At 45.5% G+C, this 21,626-nt stretch overlaps 1 protein-coding gene across 1 annotated transcript in view; it reads right to left on the bottom strand.

Annotated features, from left to right (window-relative positions):
* The window catches only part of LOC137384332 (fascin-2-like), a 59,988-nt gene extending 42,921 nt beyond the window's left edge, over window positions 1-17,067 (bottom strand). The window contains exon 1 of the mRNA XM_068058210.1: window positions 15,434-17,067. Within this exon, the coding sequence (XP_067914311.1) occupies window positions 15,434-16,256 (823 nt within the window). The 5' untranslated portion in view covers window positions 16,257-17,067. The remainder of the gene's footprint in view (window positions 1-15,433) is intronic.
* Window positions 17,068-21,626: the final 4,559 nt, after the last annotated feature.

Below are 21,626 nucleotides of genomic sequence, written 5' to 3'. Positions count from 1 at the left end.
GCCCCCCCACACCCCCCCCCCCCCCACTGCCTCCTAGTCTGTCACCTCTGTGCTGGGAAAATCCTGCTATCTCTTTCGGGGCTGTATTGAGTGCAGATATTTGCAGGCGAATTGGAGTGTGGCCAAATGTTTTAGAAATTTTGAGAGAAGACGACAGAGCTAATTACAGGCCAGTTAGCTTAGCATCTGTGGTAGGGAGAATTTTAGAATCTTTAATTAAAGATGAAATTAGCATGTATCTAGATAAAGAGAAAATAATTAGATATAGTCAGCATGGATTTCAAAAAATGGGCTTGACAAACCTCAATTCTTTGAGGTAACAGATATGGTAGATAGGGGCAATGCATGGATGTAGTGTAAAAGGACTTTAGTAAAGCCCTTGACACGGTACCACATAAGAAATTACTACAGAAGGTTAAGGAGTATAGAATTAAGAGAGCAAACTGGATTAAAAATTCATTACAAGCGAGAAAACACAGTCGCAGCCTTGATTTTAACTCAGGGCCAACCTTTGAGTTAGAAACTCACCTGCTGCTGCTGCAGAAATGAGTCCCAGGGTATTTTAACTTTTGGGCCTCATTTAAATCCCACTGGCCAACTTTCCACTTGTTCTGGGCAGGAGGCAGCAGAAAATCACATGATCCAGAGTTCGCCGAAGAGACCAAGTAAGTGGTGGGATCAGCTGCTGGGGCTGTCTCATGGGGGTCTCTCAGTCAGTGGTGGGAGGGGAAAGGGGATCAGGTCGTGGCAGAGGCATCCTAGTCTTTCCTTGTGGGGCCCAGAGGAGTACACGTGATACACCAGTCTGATCCCATTTTCCTGGTCACTGTCTTTTGAAAGCAACTAGCGAATTCCTCTTCAAACATATTGATGGATTGGTTGTTTATCCGTAGAGAATGTTTTTGATCTCTATAATTGTAGAAAAGTCAACTAACATTAAATTAAAAGTGTCAGTTTGTGTAGATTGTAACACTTGTTGCTCTGATTAGAAGGCTGAGGGTTCAAGCTTCACTCATAGCATGCTAACAGCACAGGCAGGAAGCCATTTGGCCCAACATGCCTGTGCCCAGGACTTTAGCATCATAATTTAGATAGATACTGAGGTGCAGAACTGTTGGAGGTGCCATCTTTCAGGTGAGATGTTAAACCATGAGACCCCGTGACACTATTTGAAGAATGGGAAACTTTTTGGATATCTAAGCCGACATTCATTCCTCAAGTAACAGATTAATCAGTCATTCATTTTATTGGTATTCATGGCCTCTTTTTGTCCCCAAAATGGATACTGTGTCTGCCTGCTTAAGACTGGCTGTACTGCAAAGTAATTCATTATACGTAAAGCATTTTGGGATGTGTCAGAGAGCTTTGATGAGGTTCTATATAAGTACAGTTTCTTTCTTAAACTAGCAACAACTTTAAAATTGCGAAGCAGCAAGGTTAGATGTGATAATCAAAGGGCATATTTTGCTTGCAGGCAAGTTCTAAGCTTTCTTAACTTTTGGCTGACTCTTTTAACTGCTGCAAAAAATGTATCTCTTGAAAGAGAAGGATGGAATGCCTGATCAACAAGAAAGTTTAATTTCATGTATTTTGGAGTGTCCATGAGATGGTCACAATGGATTTTGTAACAACTTCATTGTGGGGTTGACATACTTTCCCAAGTCAGAAGTGAACCAAGGATAAGTGCACTCATTACTTGGGTTCCAATTTATTTGGTAATGATGAAAAATTATGGAAAATCTTAATAACTAATGTCTCCACATCATAAGGCACAGAGACAAATGGATAAAAGTTGGCTTTAGATCAAAAAATGTTTGCTAAAAACAATCCTGCTTCTTTTCAGAAACTTGTGACTATAAAAGGCGACTGTCCAATCATGAAGTGCCAACTCTACTTCTCAATTAATAAAAGGCTTGTAAAATAGAAGTTGAAACATCACAGAAGCAACAAGTAGCTTGTGTTCAATAGGAAGCTCTCTTCCAATTTACCTTTAGCTTAAGTTTTGAAATTTCTAGCAGAATTATTTTGCTAATCTTTTTCACTGAGGGCTGTGCCCATAAATCTGATTTGCAGGACCAGAGGGCTAACCCATGACCCTGTTGTGAACACCAACTTATTCAGTGGAAAGTTTATCATTAAATACCCCTTTTATTACTCTCAGCTCCACAAACCTGCTCTTTGGAACAATCCATCAGTCTCCCACCACAACAGAAAACAGACAAGCAACAATTATTTACAAAAGTGCCACCTACATTGTAGATGATTACCTCCACCTTGCCCCCACTCTTGACTGAAGGGAACACTAAGAAAGCAGCTTTACTCTGCGGAGTGGCTGATCTCCGCTGGATGGCAGCATGAATGCTACAGTTGGCTTCCCTCTGCCATGATTCCTGCTGGAAATGGCACATAAATGGATATGAAATTGGGGCAGCATTGGGCTTGTCTGTGATTAGGCTCTCAGGATAGCTTACAGCTTGAAATGTAAATCGTAAATAGTAAAATGAGTGTGTTTAATGCACTTTCCAGGTGTAAAAAAATGTGAAAAATATGCCATGAAGCTGAGGGATGTCATTGTTTGGAACATACAACATGTTCATTTTGAACAGCCAGTACCAACATCAAGCACTCCCAGGTTAAGTGCAACATGATTTGATAAATTGTGAAGTTCTCCTTCCTCACCTAAACAATCTGCCTTGACTCCAAACTCAGCAGAGCACTTTCTACTGCAACAATGTGATCTTTTCTATCTCCATCACAAGACGAGGTTCATCATCGCCTCCAATGTGCCAGCTCAGCCTTCGACTGACGGAGGAAGAGAGTATTTGATCTCAAACCCGAGAGCAAGATCATAGTTTACCAGGCAGCAGTGATTCCTGCACTTCTATATGCTTTGGAGACTTGGACAACCTACAGTAGGCACCTCAAAGCACTGGAGAAGTACCACCAGAGGTGGCTCCACAAGATCCTCCAAATACAGTGGCAAAAAAGACAGTCCAACAGCAGTGTCCTCTCTCAAACCAACATCCCCAGCATCGGGGCGCTAAACTCCCAAAACTAGCTCTGTTGGGCAGGATGTGTCATTCGCATGCCTGACACCAGACTCCTGAAGCAGTTGATCTACTCAGAACTTGGTTGCAGAAGAATACTCCCAGGAGGACAGCGGAAATGCTTTAAAGATGTCCTCAAAACATCCCTGAAGAGATTAAACATCTCCGTTGACTCATGGGATGCCCTGGCTCATGACCATCCTAGATGGAGAAAGCTCATTTGGGAAGGCATCGTACACCTCGAGGAGGCGAAGTTGAGGCATCAGAGGGAGCGTACAAACCTCCAACCTACTCATCTACCTGACCATTCAAGTATCACCTGCCCCTCATGTGGCAGAGTCTGCAGATCATGCATTGGACTTATCAGCCATCTCAGAACCCATAGAACCAGAGTGGAATCAAGTCATCCTCGATCGCGAGGGACTGCTTAAAAAGGCAGGTCAATGATTTAAATGTGCAGAAAGGCAACTGTCTGAAGATTTAACCTTGCACGCTGGCATTAACTGCCAGTGCCTCAGTTTCCCAGGTTGTCTAAAACTCGTCAGGGTCAGCAAGATGCAAACACAGCAGGAATTGAAGGGACTGTGAAATTGGCAGGCTGGAAAGCCTTTCAATACTGAACCCAAACATCTGCTTCCTTGCCTAAGTCAAAGGCTTTTGCTCCTAGGACTTGTTCTGCTTCACTGCTTTGGAGGTGATTTCCAAGACTTTGAAGATCATTTCTTCTACCTGGGACCTTTTTTTACTTTGATCTGCACTGCCCCCAGCTGCCACCTTCACAGCAGCATGGGAGCAGCTTATACAGCTCTACCTTGGATCTCTGATGAGGAACAAGAGAAGCAGCACCAGCAACACATGAAGTAACCTAAAGGGGCTGACTTGTGCATGGCCTGCACGGGGCCTCTCTAGTTGCAGCACAGCCACACAGCTTACAGGGAACATTGATTAACATACTTAATAACACCTAAGTGATTTTCCTAGTAAAACTACAAAGTCTTTCTTTTCCTTTTCTGATGACTTCAGTGTGGTGCTACCCTTGTGGCTTCAGCAGAGCAAGAGGCAGGCTGCTTGTTCCCCTGCTCTGATTGAGATGTTTGTGGCCAACAATCTCTGGGTTTTGTGAGGGCCCTGCCAAAGACTGCCGCACCTGGACCTGCCCAGGAGCAGACTCGACGATTAGGACAGGAGTCAGCATGTAGAGTTTTGACAGGGGCACGGGCAAGGGAGAGGAGTGGGACTGCCTTGAGCAGAGTCCCCACTTCCATGTGCCCTTTCTCCATCTTCCCTTTCATGGTCTACCAAGGCACTTCCCTGCTAGTCAAAAGTTGGAGAGCACTTTGCTGCACTTCAGTGAGGCACTGAATGGCAAGGCAAGGCTTTCCTCCCTCTGATTTAAATTGGCAGACTAGCATGCAGACCATTAGTGAGAGCCGCCATGCATTCAGTTGCTTGCGACGTCTGACGCTTCAGGCAGGTGGCCACTCTTTTCAGAGGTGGACACCACAGCATAGGCCTGAGACATCATGGCACTCATGCTACAGACAGACCTCTCCAATCGTGCACAGCACCTCTGGAAATGCTGACAGAACGTCACACATTTTCTGTTGCTGCTCCAGAATAGTCCTCTTGGTTGATGACCCCCAAGGCTCTGCATCTGCATCCAGCTGAGCAGAGCTTGTACAGTCCTGCGCCCTCCGACAGGGACTCTCCACTTCTGTATCCATGTGTCCAGCACCTGCTCCTACTCACTTGTGATGTGTGGCTCACCATGTGATAAACTAGCTGCCTGCCTCGGAGGCCCCATCGAGTTGTGTATATCTTTGCTGGCAGAGGTTGTGCATGAGTTGTGTGATGATGCTTCCTCAGAGTGCGCAACTTCCTCTGAGGACTCCTTGCTTTCTCCTGCACTATCCCCTGTGTCACACTTTAAGGATCTGTGGGAAATGAAAGACATGAATTAGAACTGATAAAGGGAAATGGCTCAAAGTCATCATTGTGTAGACGATCATATTTCAGTTACAGGTGACACCATATCAACATGAATGATTGCTGTGTGCTATGTGGCTCTGTGGTATCTAATTCTGTCATCAGCTATTTCGGAGTAACCTATCTCTCCATCTCCGGTGGTTATGCACCCCAACAAGTTGCTTATTTCTACTGCCTCCTCATCTGCAGCGGTCTTGGTGATGATTATTGGAAGGCCAGCCCAGTTCTCTGCCTCTTCCTGGTGTTCTGAATCCTCTTCTCTTGCAAAGAGAAAAAGCAGAAAGTTACGAGTGTGAGAAATGGATTGTGATGAAAAGATGGAGGGACATTTGTGGAAGGTATCAGTGAGGAATTGGTGTGAAACAGCAATAAGATGAATGTGGGTGTCAGGGTTGGCTGTTCAGATGGGAATGTGAGGAGATGTCTTCAGAGAGAGGAATAGCTGCAGTTGTGTTGTGTTGGGCTGAGGAGTGTTGTGCAGGAGTAGGCTGGGGAAGTCAGACTGAGAGGGTTGGCACTTGAACGTGGCATTCCACTCACCTTGCCTGCCCGCCTGGCAATATAGTTCGAAGTCAGGATGGTGTGTGGCTTGGAGGGGAACTTGCGGATGGTGGTGTTCCCATGCAACTGCTGCCCTTGTCCATCTAGGTGGTAGAGGTCGCAGGTTTGGAAGGTGCTGTCTAAGGAGCCTTGGTGTATTGCTGCAGTGCATCTTGTAGATAGCATGCACTGTTGGCAGTGTACGTCGGCGGTGGAGGGAGTGAATGTTTGTGGATGGGGTGTCAATCAAGTGGGCTGCTTTGTCCTGGATGGTGTTGAGCTTCTTGAGTGTTGTTGGAGTGCACCTATCCAGGCAAGTGGAGAGTATTCCATCACACTCCTGACTTGTGCCTTGTAGATGGTGGACAGGCTTTGGGGAGTCAGGAGATGAATTACTCGCCACAGGATTCTGAGCCTCTGACTTGCTCTTATAGCCACGGTATTTATATGGCTACTCCAGTTCAGTTTCTGGTCAATGGTAGCCCCCAGGATGTTGATAGTGGGGGATACAGCCATAGGAATGCCATTGAATGTCAAGGGGAGATGGTTAGATTGTCTCTTGTTGGAGACAGTCATTGCCTGGCACCTAAGTGGCAAGTAATATTCACGCCACACACCAGCCCAAGCCAGGATATTGTTTAAGTCTTGCTGCATTTCTACACGGACTGCTTTAGTATCTGAGGAGTTGCGAATGGTGCTGAACGTTGTGCAATCATCAGCAAAATCCCTAATTCTGACCTTATGATTGATGGAAGGTCATTGATGAAGCAGCTGAAGATGGTTGGGCCTAGGACACTACCCTGAGGAACTCCTGCAGTGATGTCCTGGAGCTGAGATGATTGACCTCTAACAACCACAACCATCATCCTTTGCTCTAGGTATGACTCCAACCAGCGGAGTGTTTTCCCCCGATTCCCATTGACTCTAGTTTTGCTAGGGCTCATTGATGCCGTACTCCGTCAAATGCTGCCTTAATGTCAACGGCAGTCACTCTCACCTCACCTCTGGAGTTCAGCTCTTTTGTCCATGTTTGAGCGAAAGCTGCAATGAGGTCAGGAGCTGAGTGGCCCTGGCGGAAACAAACTGAGCAGGTTATTGCTAATCAAGTGCTGCTTGATAGCACTGTCAATAACACCTTCCATCACTTTACTGATGATCGAGAGTAGATTGATGAGGCGGTAATTGGCCGGTTGGATTTGTCCTGCTTTTTGTGTACAGAACATACTTGGGCAATTTTCCACATTGTTGGGTAGATGCCAGTGTTGTAGCTGTACTGGAACTGCTTGGCTAGGGGCACGGCCAGTTCTGGAGCACAGGTCTTCAGTACAATTGCCTGAATGTTGTCAGGGCTCATAGCCTTTGCAGTATCCAGTGCCTTCAGTCGTTTCTTGATAGCACGTGGAATGAACTGAATTGGCTGAAGACTGGCATCTGTGATGCTGGGGACTTCAGGAGGAGGCAAAGATGGATCACCACTCGGCACTTCTGGCTGAAGATTGTTGCACCACCATTCACGACTGGATGTGGCAGAACTGCAGAGCTTAGATCTGATCCTTTGGTTGTAGGGTCGCTTAGCTCTGTCTATTGCATGCTGCTTATGCTGTTTGGCACACAAGAAGCCCTGGGTTGTAGTTTCACCAGGTTGACACCTCATTTTGAGGTATGCCTGGTGCTACTCCTGGTATGCCCTCCTGCACTCTTCAATGAACCCGGGTTGATCTCCTGGCTTGATGGTAATGGTAGAGGGGGGGATATGCCGGGCCATGAGGTTACAGATTGTGGTTGAGTACAACTCTGCTGCTGCTGCTGATGGCCCACAGTGCCTCATGGATGCCCAGTTTTGAGTTGCTGGATCTGTTCGAAGTCTGTCCCATTTAGCACGGTGGTAGTGCCACACAATACGATGGAGGGTATCCTCAATGTGAAGATGGGACTTCGTCTCCACAAGGACTGTGTGGTGGTCACTCCTACCAATGCTGTCATGGACATTTGCATCTGTGATGGGCAGATTGGTGAGGATGAGGTCAAATATTTTTTCGCTCTTGTTGGTTCCCTCACCACCTGCTGCAGACCCAGTCTCGCAGCTATGTCCTTTAGGACTCAGCCAGCTTGGTCAGTAATGGTGCTACCGAGCCACTCTTAGAGTCATAGAAAGATACTGCACTGAAACAGGCCCTTCGCCCCACTGAGTCTGTGCCGACCAACAACCACCCATTTATACTAATCCTACATTAATCCCATATTACCTACCTTCCCTTAATTCTCCTACCACCTACCTACACTAGGGGCAATTTACCATGGCCAATTTACCTATCAACCTGCAAGTCTTTGGCTGTGGGAGGAAACCGGAGCACCTGGCGGAAACCCGCACGGTCACAGGGAGAACTTACAAACTCCGCACAGGCAGTACCCAGAACTGAACCCGGGTCGCTGGAGTTGTGAGGCTGCAGTGCTAACCACTGCGCCACAGTGCCGCCCCACTCTGCAAAAGTTTACCAGAACAACAGAGGGAACAGAGCAAAGACTTTTCTGAAGAACAGAGACGCCAGCGCTAACACCTGAAAGAACAATGAGTTTCGCTCTCCCAGACTTATGGGTTGTAAATCAAGGAGTCAGCCATTGAGAACATGTAGACAAACTGGCAGGTGGTAACACCTGGGAGCAATGGAAAGCCCGAGCAGCTTTGGAGAAGAAAATAAACTATTGAATTCTAGGACCAGATAAATTTAACAGACTTTAAGGCCAAGGGGCCTTTTTCTGTGCTGTAAACTTTTTATGATTCTATGGAGAAAAACAGGCTGTAATGAATGAACCATCACGTTGTGGCCTGAAGCAGGCTGTAAGAAGAGAACCCATTGGGGTGAGGCCTTAAGGGAAGCTGTAAGAGAAGGCACCCAGCTGGGCAGCTAGACAGAGAGAGTGAACACCTGCTCTCTGAAGATATACAGCGAAAAGCTTTAGAAACTTGAACCTACGTTTTTTGAGAGTTGAAGTTTGTGGAGGAGTAAAGGGCCCACAGGATCACCAGAAATCACATTATCCATAGATGTCCACGTCAGAAGTGCTTGGAGAGGTGAGCAAAGGAAAATATTGTTTTTTGGAAAAGTCTGGGAGATCCAGCCAATTGCAACTGGGAGGAATTTGGGACTTCTAACCCGCAAAGGATTTCATCATCAAAAAGGACTGTGCAATGTGCAAGTGTGGTATGAGATATCAGGTGTTGAACAAGTAAAGAAAATACCTTTGATTGTAATTGGTGATAGACATTGAAGTTCCCCACCCAGAGTACATTCTGTGCCCTTGCCACCCTCCAACTGGTGTTTAACATGGAGGAGTACTGATTCATTAGCTTAGGGATGGCAGTGGGTGATAATCAGCAGATAATGAGTTTCCTTACTCATTTTTGACTTGATCCATGAGACTTCAGGGGGTCCGGATTCCATATTAAGGACTCCCAGGGCAACTCCCTTTCCACTGTATACCACTGTGCTGCCACCTCTGCTGGGTCTATCCTGCCGTTGGGACAGGACATACCCGGGGATGGTGATGGCAGTGTCTGGGACATTGTCTGTAAGATATGGTTCCGTGAGTACGACTATGTCAGGCTGCTGCTTGACTAGTTTGTGGGACAGCTCTCTCACCTTTGGCACAAGTCCCCAGATGTTAGCAAGGAGGACTTTGCAGGGTCAACAGGGCTGGGTTTGCCTTTGTCGTTTCCGATGCCTAGGTCGATGCCGGGTGGTCCATCCGGTAAGTCCTCATTGACTTTATAGCGGCTTGATACAATTGAGTGGCTTGTAGGGCATTTCAGAGGGCATTAAGAGTCAACCACATTGCTGTGGATCTGGTGTCACATGTAGGTCAGAACAGATAAGGACAGCAGATAAAGACATTAGTGAACCAGATGGGTTTTTACGACAATCGACAATGGTTTCATGGCCATCATTACACTCGCTTTTTAATTCCACATTTTTTAGTAATTGAATTCAAATTCCATCTTCTGCCGTGGTGGGATTCGAATTCATGTGCCCAGAGAAATACACTGGGTCTCTGGGTTACTAGTCCAGTGACAATACTACTACACCATCGCCTCCTTGATGAGGTCATTGAACTGATTTTGGCACTGCATCCACGAGATGAAGGGCAACACTCCTGCAGTTCACCTATTCAGCCACTTCCAGCCATGTCTGCTTCATGTTGGCCTCTTCCCCCCATCTGCTGGGAAGAGTACCTCCCTGCGGCCCTTGTCGTCTGCAGCATGACTTCCGGGTGGCCTCAGAGAACCGAGAGGCAGCCTTCCCATGTTGAGATTCCATCAATGAAGTTGCTGTCTCTGTCCTGACAGTTGTTGCAGATATCAATTCTGACCCCTGATGGGATCGCTTTAAATAATAACACCCGCCACTCCGATTGGTCAGGATGCAACAATGGTAATGCCATGGCTGAGTTAAAGAGACACGGCAAAGCCTGCTCCACTAACCTCTGGGTTCCCTAACCTCTGCTAGCTTCCCCGGCTGTGAGCAGGTCCATCAGTTAAAATTCTTCCCACTATTGTAATCAAAATCACTGCTAGTTGCCAAGTTAATGCCTTGGAATAACTTATTTGTTAATCAGAGATAGGAGAAGTGATCACAAGGTGATCAACAGCAACAATTTACACTTATATAGTGCCTTTAACATTGAAAAATGTCCCATGGCACTTCACGGAAGCATAATCAGACAAAAATCGACACCAAACAAAAACAGCAGATATAGGAGATTTGATAATAATGTCAGTAAAAGCTTGGTCAAGGATTGCACATCATCTTGATGGCTGTTGTGGAGAAGCAAGGTTGGACGAAGCAAACTTCAATGGTGGTGCCAACTGAAGGCACAGATACAGCTCTTTAGAGATTTTTTATGCTGAAATAGGAAAGATTAGAGACTTGGCAGCCTCCTCATTCCTAAAGGTCTGGAAATTGCATCCTGGATTATTCCTGTAACTGTTATCATTTGGCTGTGACTTTAATCTGAAAGCTGCACTTTTCTTCATGTAGCAACCTTGCAAATGTCCGAAACTGATAGTGAAGAACAATGGAGCTATGAAAAAATCCATTTACAATTGTAAAAGTGTTTCGTAATTCAGTCATTAAAAACATCATGAATAATGATTGAAAAATAATTGGAGAAAATATCACTAATGATTTCTAGAAAATGTTTTCAGAATCTCACTCCAACTTAACTTAAAATGTAGTTGTGTGTGCACCCTGCAGGACTATATCAAACGATATGGGCAGCCTCATTCCACAACGTACTAGTCACGACTCTTCTTTCTTCTTCTTCTTTGGCCTCCTTGTCTCGAGAGACAATGGGTAAGCGCCTGGAGGTGGTCAGTGGTTTGTGAAGCAGTGCCTGGAGTGGCTATAAAGGCCAATTCTAGAGTGACAGATTCTTCCACAGGTGCTGCAGATAAAATTGGTTGTTGGGGCTGTTACACAGTTGGCTCTCCCCTTGCGCTTCTGTCTTTTTTCCTGCCAACTGCTAAGTCTCTTCGACTTGCCACACTTTAGCCCCACCTTTATGGCTGCCCGCCAGCTCTGGCAATCACTGGCAACTGGCTCCCACGTCTTGTGATCAATGTCACAGGATTTCATGTCGCGTTTGCAGACATCTTTAAATCGGAGACATGGACGGCCGGTGGGTCTGATACCAGTGACGAGCTCGCTGTACAATGTGTCCTTGGGGATCACGCTATCTTCCATGCGGCTCACATGGCCAAGCCATCTCAAGCCCCGCTGGCTCAGTAGGGTGTATATGCTGGGGATGTTGGCCGCCTCGAAGACTTCTGTGTTGGAGATACGGTCCTGCCACCTGATGCCAAGGATTGTTTGGAGGCAGCGAAGACGGAATGAATTGAGACGTCGCTCTTGGCTGACATACGTTGTCCAGGCCTCGCTGCCGTAGAACAAAGTACTGAGGACACAGGCTTGATACACTCGGACTTTTGTGTTCCGTGTCAGTGCGCCATTTTCCCACACTCTCTTGGCCAGTCTAGACATAGCAGTGGAAGCCTTTCCCATACGCTTGTTGATTTCTGCATCGAGAGACAGGTTACTGGTGATAGTTGAGCCTAGGTAGGTGAACTCTTGAACTACTTCCAGAGCATGGTCGCCGATATTGATGGATGGAGCATTTCTGACGTCCTGTCCCATGATGTTCGTTTTCTTGAGGCTGATGGTTAGGCCAAATTCATTGCAGGCAGCCGCAATCCTGTCGATGAGTCTCTGCAGAAACTCTTCAGTGTGAGATGTTAATGCAACATCGTCAGCAAAGAGGAGTTCCCTGATGAGGACTTTCCGTACTTTGGTCTTCGCTCTAGGATGGGCAAGGTTGAACAACCTGCCACCTGATCTTGTGTGGAGGAAAATTCCTTCTTCTGAAGACTTGAATGCATGTGAGAGCAGCAGAGAGAAGATCCCAAACAGTGTAGGTGCGAGAACACAGCCCTGTTTCACGCCACTCAGGATAGGAAAGGGGTCTGATGAGGTGCCGCTATGCTGAATTGTGCCTTTCATATTGTCATGGAATGAGGTGATAATACTTAGTAGCTTTGGTGGGCATCCTATCTTTTCTAGTAGTCTGAAGAGACCACGTCTGCTGACAAGGTCAAAGGCTTTGGTGAGATCAATGAAAGCAACGTAGAGGGGCATCTGTTGTTCGCGGCATTTCTCCTGTAGCTGGCGAAGGGAGAACAGCATGTCAATGGTGGATCTCTCTGCTCGAAAGCCACACTGTGCCTCAGGTAGACACGCTCAGCCAGCTTCCGGAGCCTGTTTAAAGCGACTCGAGCAAAGACTTTCCCCACTATGCTGAGCAGGGAGATTCCACAGTAGTTGTTGCAGTCAACGCGGTCACCCTTGTTCTTATAGAGGGTGATGATATTGGCATCGCGCATGTCCTGTGGTACTGCTCCCTTGTCCCAGCACAGGCAAAGCAGTTCATAGAGTGCAGAAAGTATAGCAGGCTTGGCACTCTTGATTATTTCAGGAGTAATGCTGTCCTTCCTAGGGGCTTTTCCGCTGGCTAGAGAATCAATGGCATCACTGAGTTCCGATTTTGTTGGCTGTCCGTCCAGCTTATCCATGACTGGCAGAGACTGGGCTGAATTGAGGGCGATCTCAGTGACAACATTTTCCCTGGAGTACAGTTCTAGGTAGTGCTCCACCCAGCGGTCCATTTGCTTGCATTGGTCAGTGATTGTGTCCCCTGATTTAGATTTGAGGGGGGCGATCTTCTTGATGGTTGGCCCAAAAGCTCTCTTCATGCCATCATACATTCCTCTGATGTTTCCGGTGTCTGAGGCCAGCTGAATATGATTGCATAGGTGTTGCCAGTAGTCATTTGCGCAGCACCTGGCTGTTCTTTGTGCAGCGCTTCTGGCTGCTTTAAGTGCTACGGATGTTAACTCGCTGGGGGCTTTCTTGTAGTTCAGCAGTGCAATGCGCTTAGCGGCTATGACAGGTTCTAGCTCTTCAAAGTGAGGTTGAAACCAGTCTGCATTCTGCTTCACATGTTTGCCATAGGTGGTCATTGATGAGTCATAGATGGCGTCTCTGATGTGGGCCCACTTGGTCTCTGCATCCCCTGTAGGAGTGTTTTGAAGGGCTTTTTCAAGTGAATTTAAAAACTTATGTAACAGCTGTGGATAAGAAATTCTGCTGTTACAGCTGTCACAGCAGTCACGACTCTATAGCACAGCATTGTCCCTAATGATTAGCGATGTCACTTGGAAGATATGTCATCCTAATGCTATAGGGATGCTCTTGTAAGTTAGGGCTGAAGCACATTGTTGGGACAGCATAGAAGGGGCTTCATTCTGTATTTGGTTGTGTTATATCTGGTGTGGAAGTGCTTAAGCTGAGTATGTGGTCGTAATTTATCCAGAAGACAAAATAACACAGATGAAAGGCACAGTGTTGTGTCAGTGCGGCTCATGTTTACACTGAACAGGCACTAGTATCCACCAAGTTGGAAATTAAAGGCATGGGAAAAGAAAGGGGTCAGAATTTTTACCAGTGTGGCAACAGTGTGAGTGATGAATACTACAAAGTTCATTCCTGAGTTGAATTCACACTATTTCCACTGCCTAATGAGGGCCACCAGCCGGGAGGGGAAGGAGTGTGTAGGGAGGGCTCAAAATTAGCCTGACCCCCAGATATGCACAGGGGTTTCCAGGATGCTTTGTTTCGGCACAAAGCCTCCACTTGTACCAACCAAGGTCATCAGCAAAATTGAGATCAGGGTCTACCGACATCAGGAGTCCTCAAGTACCCAGCCCTCAGAACAATCCAGCCAATGATTGATGGAAATATACTTGGTGAGACCAGGTGTACCCATCATTCGAATGGCAGAAGTGGAGTCCATCTAGGGGACCAAATGGGATTGTAGCCTGAAAAGATTGGGATTTTGTTCAAATGATTAACGTAATGATATTTTCCAGAGGTCCTCAGCAATCCTTGTCCAGCCACTCTTCCATTGGACTTTCAGGTCTCTCTTCTGTGGTAAAAGTTCTAGTTGGGCTCCTAATGGCATTGGTGCCTGCCGTTGCAATAATAATGAAGGGACCTCCCACTGAGCCCAAGAAATTGGCAGAACCAGGGACAGAAGTCCCAGTCAATCACAGCTCAGCACTTATGCTGCTCCTATATATCTTCAGCCTGAAGTTTTGTAATGTGAAAGTTGTTTTAAAAGGGGAATCTGCAGCTAGGGTTCAGGAAAAAGCTGTTCAAACTGCTGAGCTTTGACTTTCAATGACTATTTTCATGGTGTAAATCTTTATGAAATAGTGGGCATTATTAATTTCATTAAACAAATGGTACAGCCTGATGTCTTTGAAGGTGTTGACGCTGTTGTGGTATATCTGCACAGGGATCAGGCCTCCTCCAAAACTTCGTCTCTATCGCTATCCTTTGTGTATGAACATTAGAAAGGGAGTACACACTGCTGGCTGCACATCTTCCTGACTGTATTGGAGAACTGTACATTCACCACCTCTGATTCGCCAGTTTGCAGGTATTCCAGTTATCCCATCATATGCTAGTTACAATGTATTTTTAATGAATGAATCAGTATATATAAAATTGGAAAAGAAAAGGAAATCTATGCTGGAAAATACCCATTGTCTCTCGAGATAAGGAGGCCAAAGAAGAAGCACTCCAATAATTTCTTTGGTTGCAAGCCCAATTTAGGGCAGTATGACAATATACAGTTCTCTTAACACTTCATTGTCACTGGAATATTCTATTCATCAAAACCTATTGCAATATACAAAAAATATTCAGGATGATATGGAAAAAAAACACTTCCTGAGACCACTTATTTATTAGCCTATCTCATGGGCAGTGTATATAGAATTTCTTTGAAGCTCCTAAGCTAGTAAGCTCTAGTAAATCGAGAAGAAAAATTAGAGTATCTGATTAACAGACCTGCTGCATAATTCAAAATGGCAAACTTTATGCAATATAAAAGTATTGGTTTCTATAAACAAAATTTCATTCCAAAATCTTAAAATTGTTTTTTGTTTGCCTGCATAGCCCTATATTTAACTTAGCAAAGTAAGCTGCATCACTTTTTTAAAAATTTAATTGAAATCGAAATGACTCCATCTCCTTGAAGTGTTCTCAAACGTTTTTATTGCTTCCCAAAAGGATGAATTTATTATTTTTCTCCTTTCACACTGCAATGATGGCTGAATAAGTACTAGCTTTCACATTTTAAATCCCAATAAATTCATAACAAGAATATGCTCTTCTGAAGGTAGGATCTAAATTTTAGTGATTGTAGTTTTTAACTGTAGGCTGTAAACCTGCAAAGTATCTCACCTTGTCTGATGGACACTAGGCGGCCATTAGAAGCCCGTAAAACCACTTGAGGATGACTCTGCTCCAAATCAAAAAGGTCATCTTTGCCAGGCTTGGAGTTTCGTCCAGATCTTAGAGTACCGATTGGCCCCATTGCACTCAGATATTTTCCCTCATGATCCTTGAAAGCGATCTTCCCAGCTTTAAATTCCAAAGTGTAGCTAGTGCCCTGATCACGCTTCTTAATCAGTTTTCCATCATTTCTGAGAAACCTATTGTCACAAGTCTGGATGCTATATTTCTTCTCTTGATAGATCAAGGTGATGAGAGCATCCACGCCCCAAGGTATGTCGCTGTCAGCAGACAGCTCATCTTCTTGGACTGAGAGATGGGCGTATCTTTTTCGACTGACACTTAGAAGATTGGCTTGAGGGTGGCTGGCCAGGTGGATGGACCAAAGTTCTGACTCTGTAATAGTCTGTGCAAAACAAGAGAGACGGTCTTCAGATCCACCAAAGTACCGCTTGTGGGGTTCAGACTGTAGAGTCCATCTGCCATCAGCATGTGCAATAACCGTGAACCTGCAGTCAACGTCGGGTTTCTCTGCCTCACATGACACATTGCCATCCTTATTAGCCAAAAGGTAGCGCCCAAGATGGCTCTTGAAAAAGACCACAGAGTTGTTTCCTTCGTCTTGTTCCAGCACCCAGATTTGCTTCTTCTTTAGGCTGACACCAGATGCATTGACTTTGAAACCAAATGCTTCTGCAGTCAGGTACTTATTGTTACAATTGATTAAGCCAAATTGAATCTTTAAAGCTTGATGGGTTCCGTTAGTCGGCATTTCTTTTCTTTCAGGTTATTTTCCTTCTGGCTGTGGAACTTTAGAATGCTTGTTTTGTGAGAGCTCAAAAAAATACAGGCACCTTTTTGATATGCTCCTGAGATTTAAAGTAAACCAAACAGCTAAAACACCGAAATCCTATAAAAGCAGTCAATGACGTCAGCTAAAATGCCCAGTTGTCTAACCTCTTAGCTCATTTACAGTGTTTTATAATGCCTTTAATTGCAATTATCCAAACGATACCTCAGAAATGAATTTGCATGTTATGAAGACTTCGTACTTCAGATTGGCTTTTGTACACGTCGACGTTTTATGAAAAAAGTCCTTGTCTCAGATGCTGCAGTCTGCTCTAATTGTTCATGCCAAGGATTATAGGCTCACAGATTTTAATAAACTGCCAGTGCTTTGTAATTAATAGCAGAGCTTGCTGGCGCAACAAAGGAAGTTTTATGTGAAACAGTGGTCCTTTTTGTGTGATTCCTTTCCTTCCCTCGTGCTCCAGTGGATACGTTTCTTCAGACTTACTTTGTTGGCTGTAAAGTCCTTGATTTTTTTTTTCAGTTCACCTTTGTACACCAGCGTGCCCAGTCTCTCAAATACATCCCTCTGCTTTGCTCACCAGCTACTTGTCCCGCTAAATTCTTGTGCGATATTTCAGGTGAAAAACCAGGTGACACGTGATAGCTTTTCCTGCAGTTGGGTTGGCGAGGTGTCCTCTTTCTTTATTGCGGGAGTGTAGAGTTACTCTGTTCTCTGATTCCTTCTCTCCTGGTCACCTACAGTCGTCTCCAGTTTTACTGTATAATCCTCTTTGCAATTATCCCAGGGCCTCTATTTCTCGGTTATAATCCTTTTATCCAGTCTTATTCCAAAATACCTTCCTCCATCTGCGCTGTCTCTACCTTCAGTTATGCATTTCTATGGTAAAAGATTCATTAGAAAAAAACAGATCAACTCAAAGAGACATATAACAGATATTTAATTAAAGAATATGGCAGAATATGCCCTGTGTACCTGTATTACTACCATTCCCTGCTAATTTTAATTTCCACGCACCATCAAAGTCGTTTGAAAGACTTCAAAATTCTGCATGTCTTCATAGGATGACAAATACCAAACAAATTTCTGTGCAAAACCAAATGCATATTGATGACATGAGAATGTTATATATAGATGCCAACTCTGCCTCTTTGCTTTCAGCTCAAAATTAACACTGAAGAGGATTTAAGCATTTATTCCAATAGTAGAAATCAAAAGTGAATCTTCTATATATTCATAAAATTCAACATTAGCAGAAAAGTGATTCTTGTTTATGTTTGTGGCAATGCGTATGATGATATTTTGAGCTGCAAAGGATATTCTATATATTTAGTTTTCTTTTAGCTTCATTGTGGACTGAATCATTCTACCACCGTTCTTATATCAACATGCACCATTGAACAGCCTTGTGAGATCATCTATTGATCTGAAAACAAAGGGAAAGACAGACTTTTTAAAAAGAGAATCACAAATGATAGATAGTAATGGAGAAATACAATACCACTCTCCAGATTAGAAAGAGGGAAGAAGGCTATTTATTGTATTAGTCACAAACATCCCATCAGATGCTGAATATCACTGTTCCATATCAATCTGCAGGTTTTCAATTTACTTGTCTCCTGATTTTGTGACATAAATAGTAAAAACGTTAATTTTCCATTTCTGTAGTTCCAGATTCTAACCCCTATCATAACTAATGCCCAAGTCTGCCAGCTTCAATAATGACAAATTTTTATCAGTCCTCAACCTGGCTTGTGGCTGGGGTACTTCATGATAATGGAGTATTCCATTTATATTGGGGCGGTGGGGGGTGGAATAGGCAGTGGAGTGTTCTCTTCTATGGGATTGAACTGTTATTGCCCATCACCTGCTGTTTAGGATTGCTACCTATCTTATTTTGAGTTGGACATTTTATTTTTTCAGTGGGCTGTCTTAAAATTTTAAAAAGTTCCATTTTTAACACAATCTCAATTTTTCCATTTAGTTACTTCTGTGTCTTATGATGTGGAAATATTAGTGCTGCAAAATTTGGCTCTATAGCGCCTGTACTTCGATTCACATCCAAAATGGCAACCTGTTGCTTATGCACACTTCTGGTGTGTGTTGCACTGGATGCCATTTTGGGTAGGTCAGCAGTGCCAGCACTAGGAGTGTGTTTTGGAAGTATGCAGAGAAGGCAAATCGTGACATCAACCGGCCTATAATGCTGATTTGACTGAAGTGGTGCCATTTTCAAAATCAGCACTCCAGCTAACCCCTCGCTTAACCACCCCACATGACTGAACATGCATTCAGCAGCAGGAAGGACACCTCCCCCCACCCCACCAGCCCTATATAAAGGAATCACCAACCACTATCAAATTAGTTGCTGATTGCTTACAACTGGTTGCTGCTGAGCTAGTGGAAGTGTTTGGTGGTTTGTGCTGTCATTTAAAATTGGTGAAGTCTACAGGGAGTGGTGTGGCACATGGTGAAGATCTTGATTCTGACTTCAAGGGTTCTCAGTAGGAAGCCATATCGGCCAAGGGTCTTCAGGGAGCAATTCTCCTACCTCAACATCGGTGAGGAACAGTGCTTTCAAAGCCTCTATTTCACTGAAATCTTCCATCCGTTGCAGGCAGACCCGGGGCCTCAGAGCAGGGCGAGAACAGCACCGCCAGCTGCTGTGAAGGTGACCATGGCCATGAAGAAAGGGGAATACATTGCCTTCTCTTCTTCCAGAGAAAAGCATGCAAAACATGGCTCCCCCAGGATAACAGGCCTCCCTGTGGTGCAGGGTGCCACTGACTGCACACATGTTGCTTTGCAGGTGCTGCATCTAAATTCAGAGATGTACTGCAACCCCAAAGAGTTCCACTCTCTCAATGTGCAGTTGGTGTTTGACCATGCTCAGCGCATCATGAAGATCAATGCCCGGTCTCCTGGCAGCAATCATGATACCTTTAATCTGTGCCAGTTGATTGTACTATCAGCATTGGAGCCACCACAAGAGACAAGAGGGTGGTTACTGGCTGATGAGGGCTATCTGCTGACCATTTGGCTCATGACTCCATTGTACAATCCACGCAAACATCAGCAGCATGCATACAACAAGAGCCATGGAATGGCATCGAGCGGACCATTGAGGTGCCTAAGCAACACTTCTGCTGCCTGGATTACTCTGCAGACCTGCAGCACTCTCCAGAACATGTGTCATGATTCGTCGTGGTCTGCTGTATCATGCACAACCTCATCATGAAAGAACAGCCCTTACCATTGGGTATATGGCAAGAAGCTAAGGTGGAGGAGGCATTCAATATATTCCCTTTCAAGCTGGGCTGTCCATGATGCAGTGAATACAATTCCTCATTCAACAACAGTTCCACACCTTACTATCCTTCTGTTATGGACCATCACAGTGTCCTCTTGGTCACAATGCTGAAATAAAAGCCACCTCAAAACAAACATTTCAAGCCAACTTTATCAAACAAACCATCCAATACTCCATAGAAAGTCAACTAATCACCCTTTTGCATTCCCCTAGTGCCTGTATTTCATGTGCCTTTGCAAGGTTTAATGCCACCCAGAAGGCTGCTGACTTTCAGTGGGGGGAGACTGCAGATGGCCTTGCAGGAAGACCTTGGGCAGCTCTGGCCCTAGAAGGCTTGGCTTTGGACTGCAGCAGTCTGGGCTGGCTGACTGACAGGGAACAACAAGGGCACTGGTGGATGGGCAGTAGTGGGTGGACTAATGTTGCTATCCTGAGAGAGAACAGCAGGTTTGTGCTTCATGGAGCCTCTGAGGCGGTACCTCAGTAAACCTAGTGATCTGCTGGAGCACTGATTGTTGGACTGCTGTGAGACCCTGTAAGCCCCTTTGGGCACTGGTATCTGCAGCTATGATGGCAGCAGTCTGAACGTGCGTGGTAGCAAGCTGAGCTTGCATGACTTCAGTCTGAGCTTCCACAGCAGCACTTAAGATGTTGCATGGCTTCTGTTGGTGCTGCCATGGAAGCTAAGACATTGGCTATCAGATGTTGCATCCTGGTTGGGTCTGCAAGTATTCTCATTGAGTTGGCCATCATTTTTATGCTGGAAAGAATGGGCTCCAACCTCGACACAGAGCCCTGAGCAAAGTTGGTTCCAGACTCCTCCATGCTCCTTGACAGTGACTGCAGTCTTTCTGGCAGGCCTCAAATGCATCAAGCATTTCTGTGTGCATGGCCTTCAGTAAAGGCCTGCTACCCAATCCCAAACCCGATGGGACCCAACGACATGTGTCGGGTTCGGGTTGGGTCGGGCCCCTCTTCCAGGTCAGGCCAGACGCACATGGTAAGTGCTCTGCCGGTAAGTGTTAAAAATAAAAAACTTACCTGAGCGGGGAGTCCGGGATGAAACTGAGTCTGCGCAGTGAGCGAGTGACGTCACTATGACGTCATCACGCATGCTCTGCAGCTTCGTGGAGCTTCCCAGTTGGAAGGTAAGGAAAGGGATGACCAGGTTGGGCTTGGGTCAGGTTGAGTCGGGGCGAAATTGGAGGGACTTGGGCCGGGTCGGGCTCGGGTCCGCTGTGGATCGGTCGGGTTCGGGTTGGGTTCTTTTTCCCAACCTGAGCAAACCTTTAGCCTTCAGCCCTTTTCTGTACACCGCCCCACTGAAGTTTTCATTTGAGTCCTCTCGGGCAGAATCCATGTGCAGCCTTGATCTCCAGCAAGCTGGCACCTACACTACCTTTTCCCCCGCTTAGCTGCAAGGCCACTCACGGTGTCTCAGCATGTGCAGATCCAGCTTCTAAGTTACCCTCTAAAGTACGCTCAGTGTCAGTATCTGAGCTGGTGGCTGTGTGTCATAACGAGTGATGGTGTTTCTTTATCATCAATCTGTTTTTCCTCTACCACTTCCTGCTCCTGCTCCTGCTCCACTGCCTGGCCAGGTTGCAATTATTGGGAATCTGAAAAGAGAAAGGCACAAAGGACGTTTGCAGTGAGGGACGGTGGAGGGGGAGGAAGCCAGAGGTGCATCCTTAAACCACCTGCAACTTGTAAATCAAAAGAGATTGTGGAATAAGGGGGAAGTGGGATGTGAGATGGATGATTAGTTAGCATAGTGTCATCTTGAATGGTTTTAGCTCTGCCACTGGCCACGGCCTCAACCATCAGTCTTGGCCATACCAATGACAGGGGTGAGGACATGCTGCCGTGTCTGATTAGCTGCTGCTGCCACCTTGTCCTTCAAGAGAGAGGGAAGTGTATCAGTGAGTGTTGCACAATCTGTTGGCTGAGATGGCTGTCATGGTTGAATAGCTTGCAATCTGTTCGCTGAGGTGGATGTGAGGTTTGTAGCAGTGCTAAGT

Source organism: Heterodontus francisci, chromosome 26 (assembly GCF_036365525.1).
Source record: "Heterodontus francisci isolate sHetFra1 chromosome 26, sHetFra1.hap1, whole genome shotgun sequence".
NCBI lineage: Eukaryota > Metazoa > Chordata > Chondrichthyes > Heterodontiformes > Heterodontidae > Heterodontus > Heterodontus francisci.
Note: the sequence above shows the minus strand (reverse complement) of the source record. Positions and strands in the feature narration are given on the sequence as shown.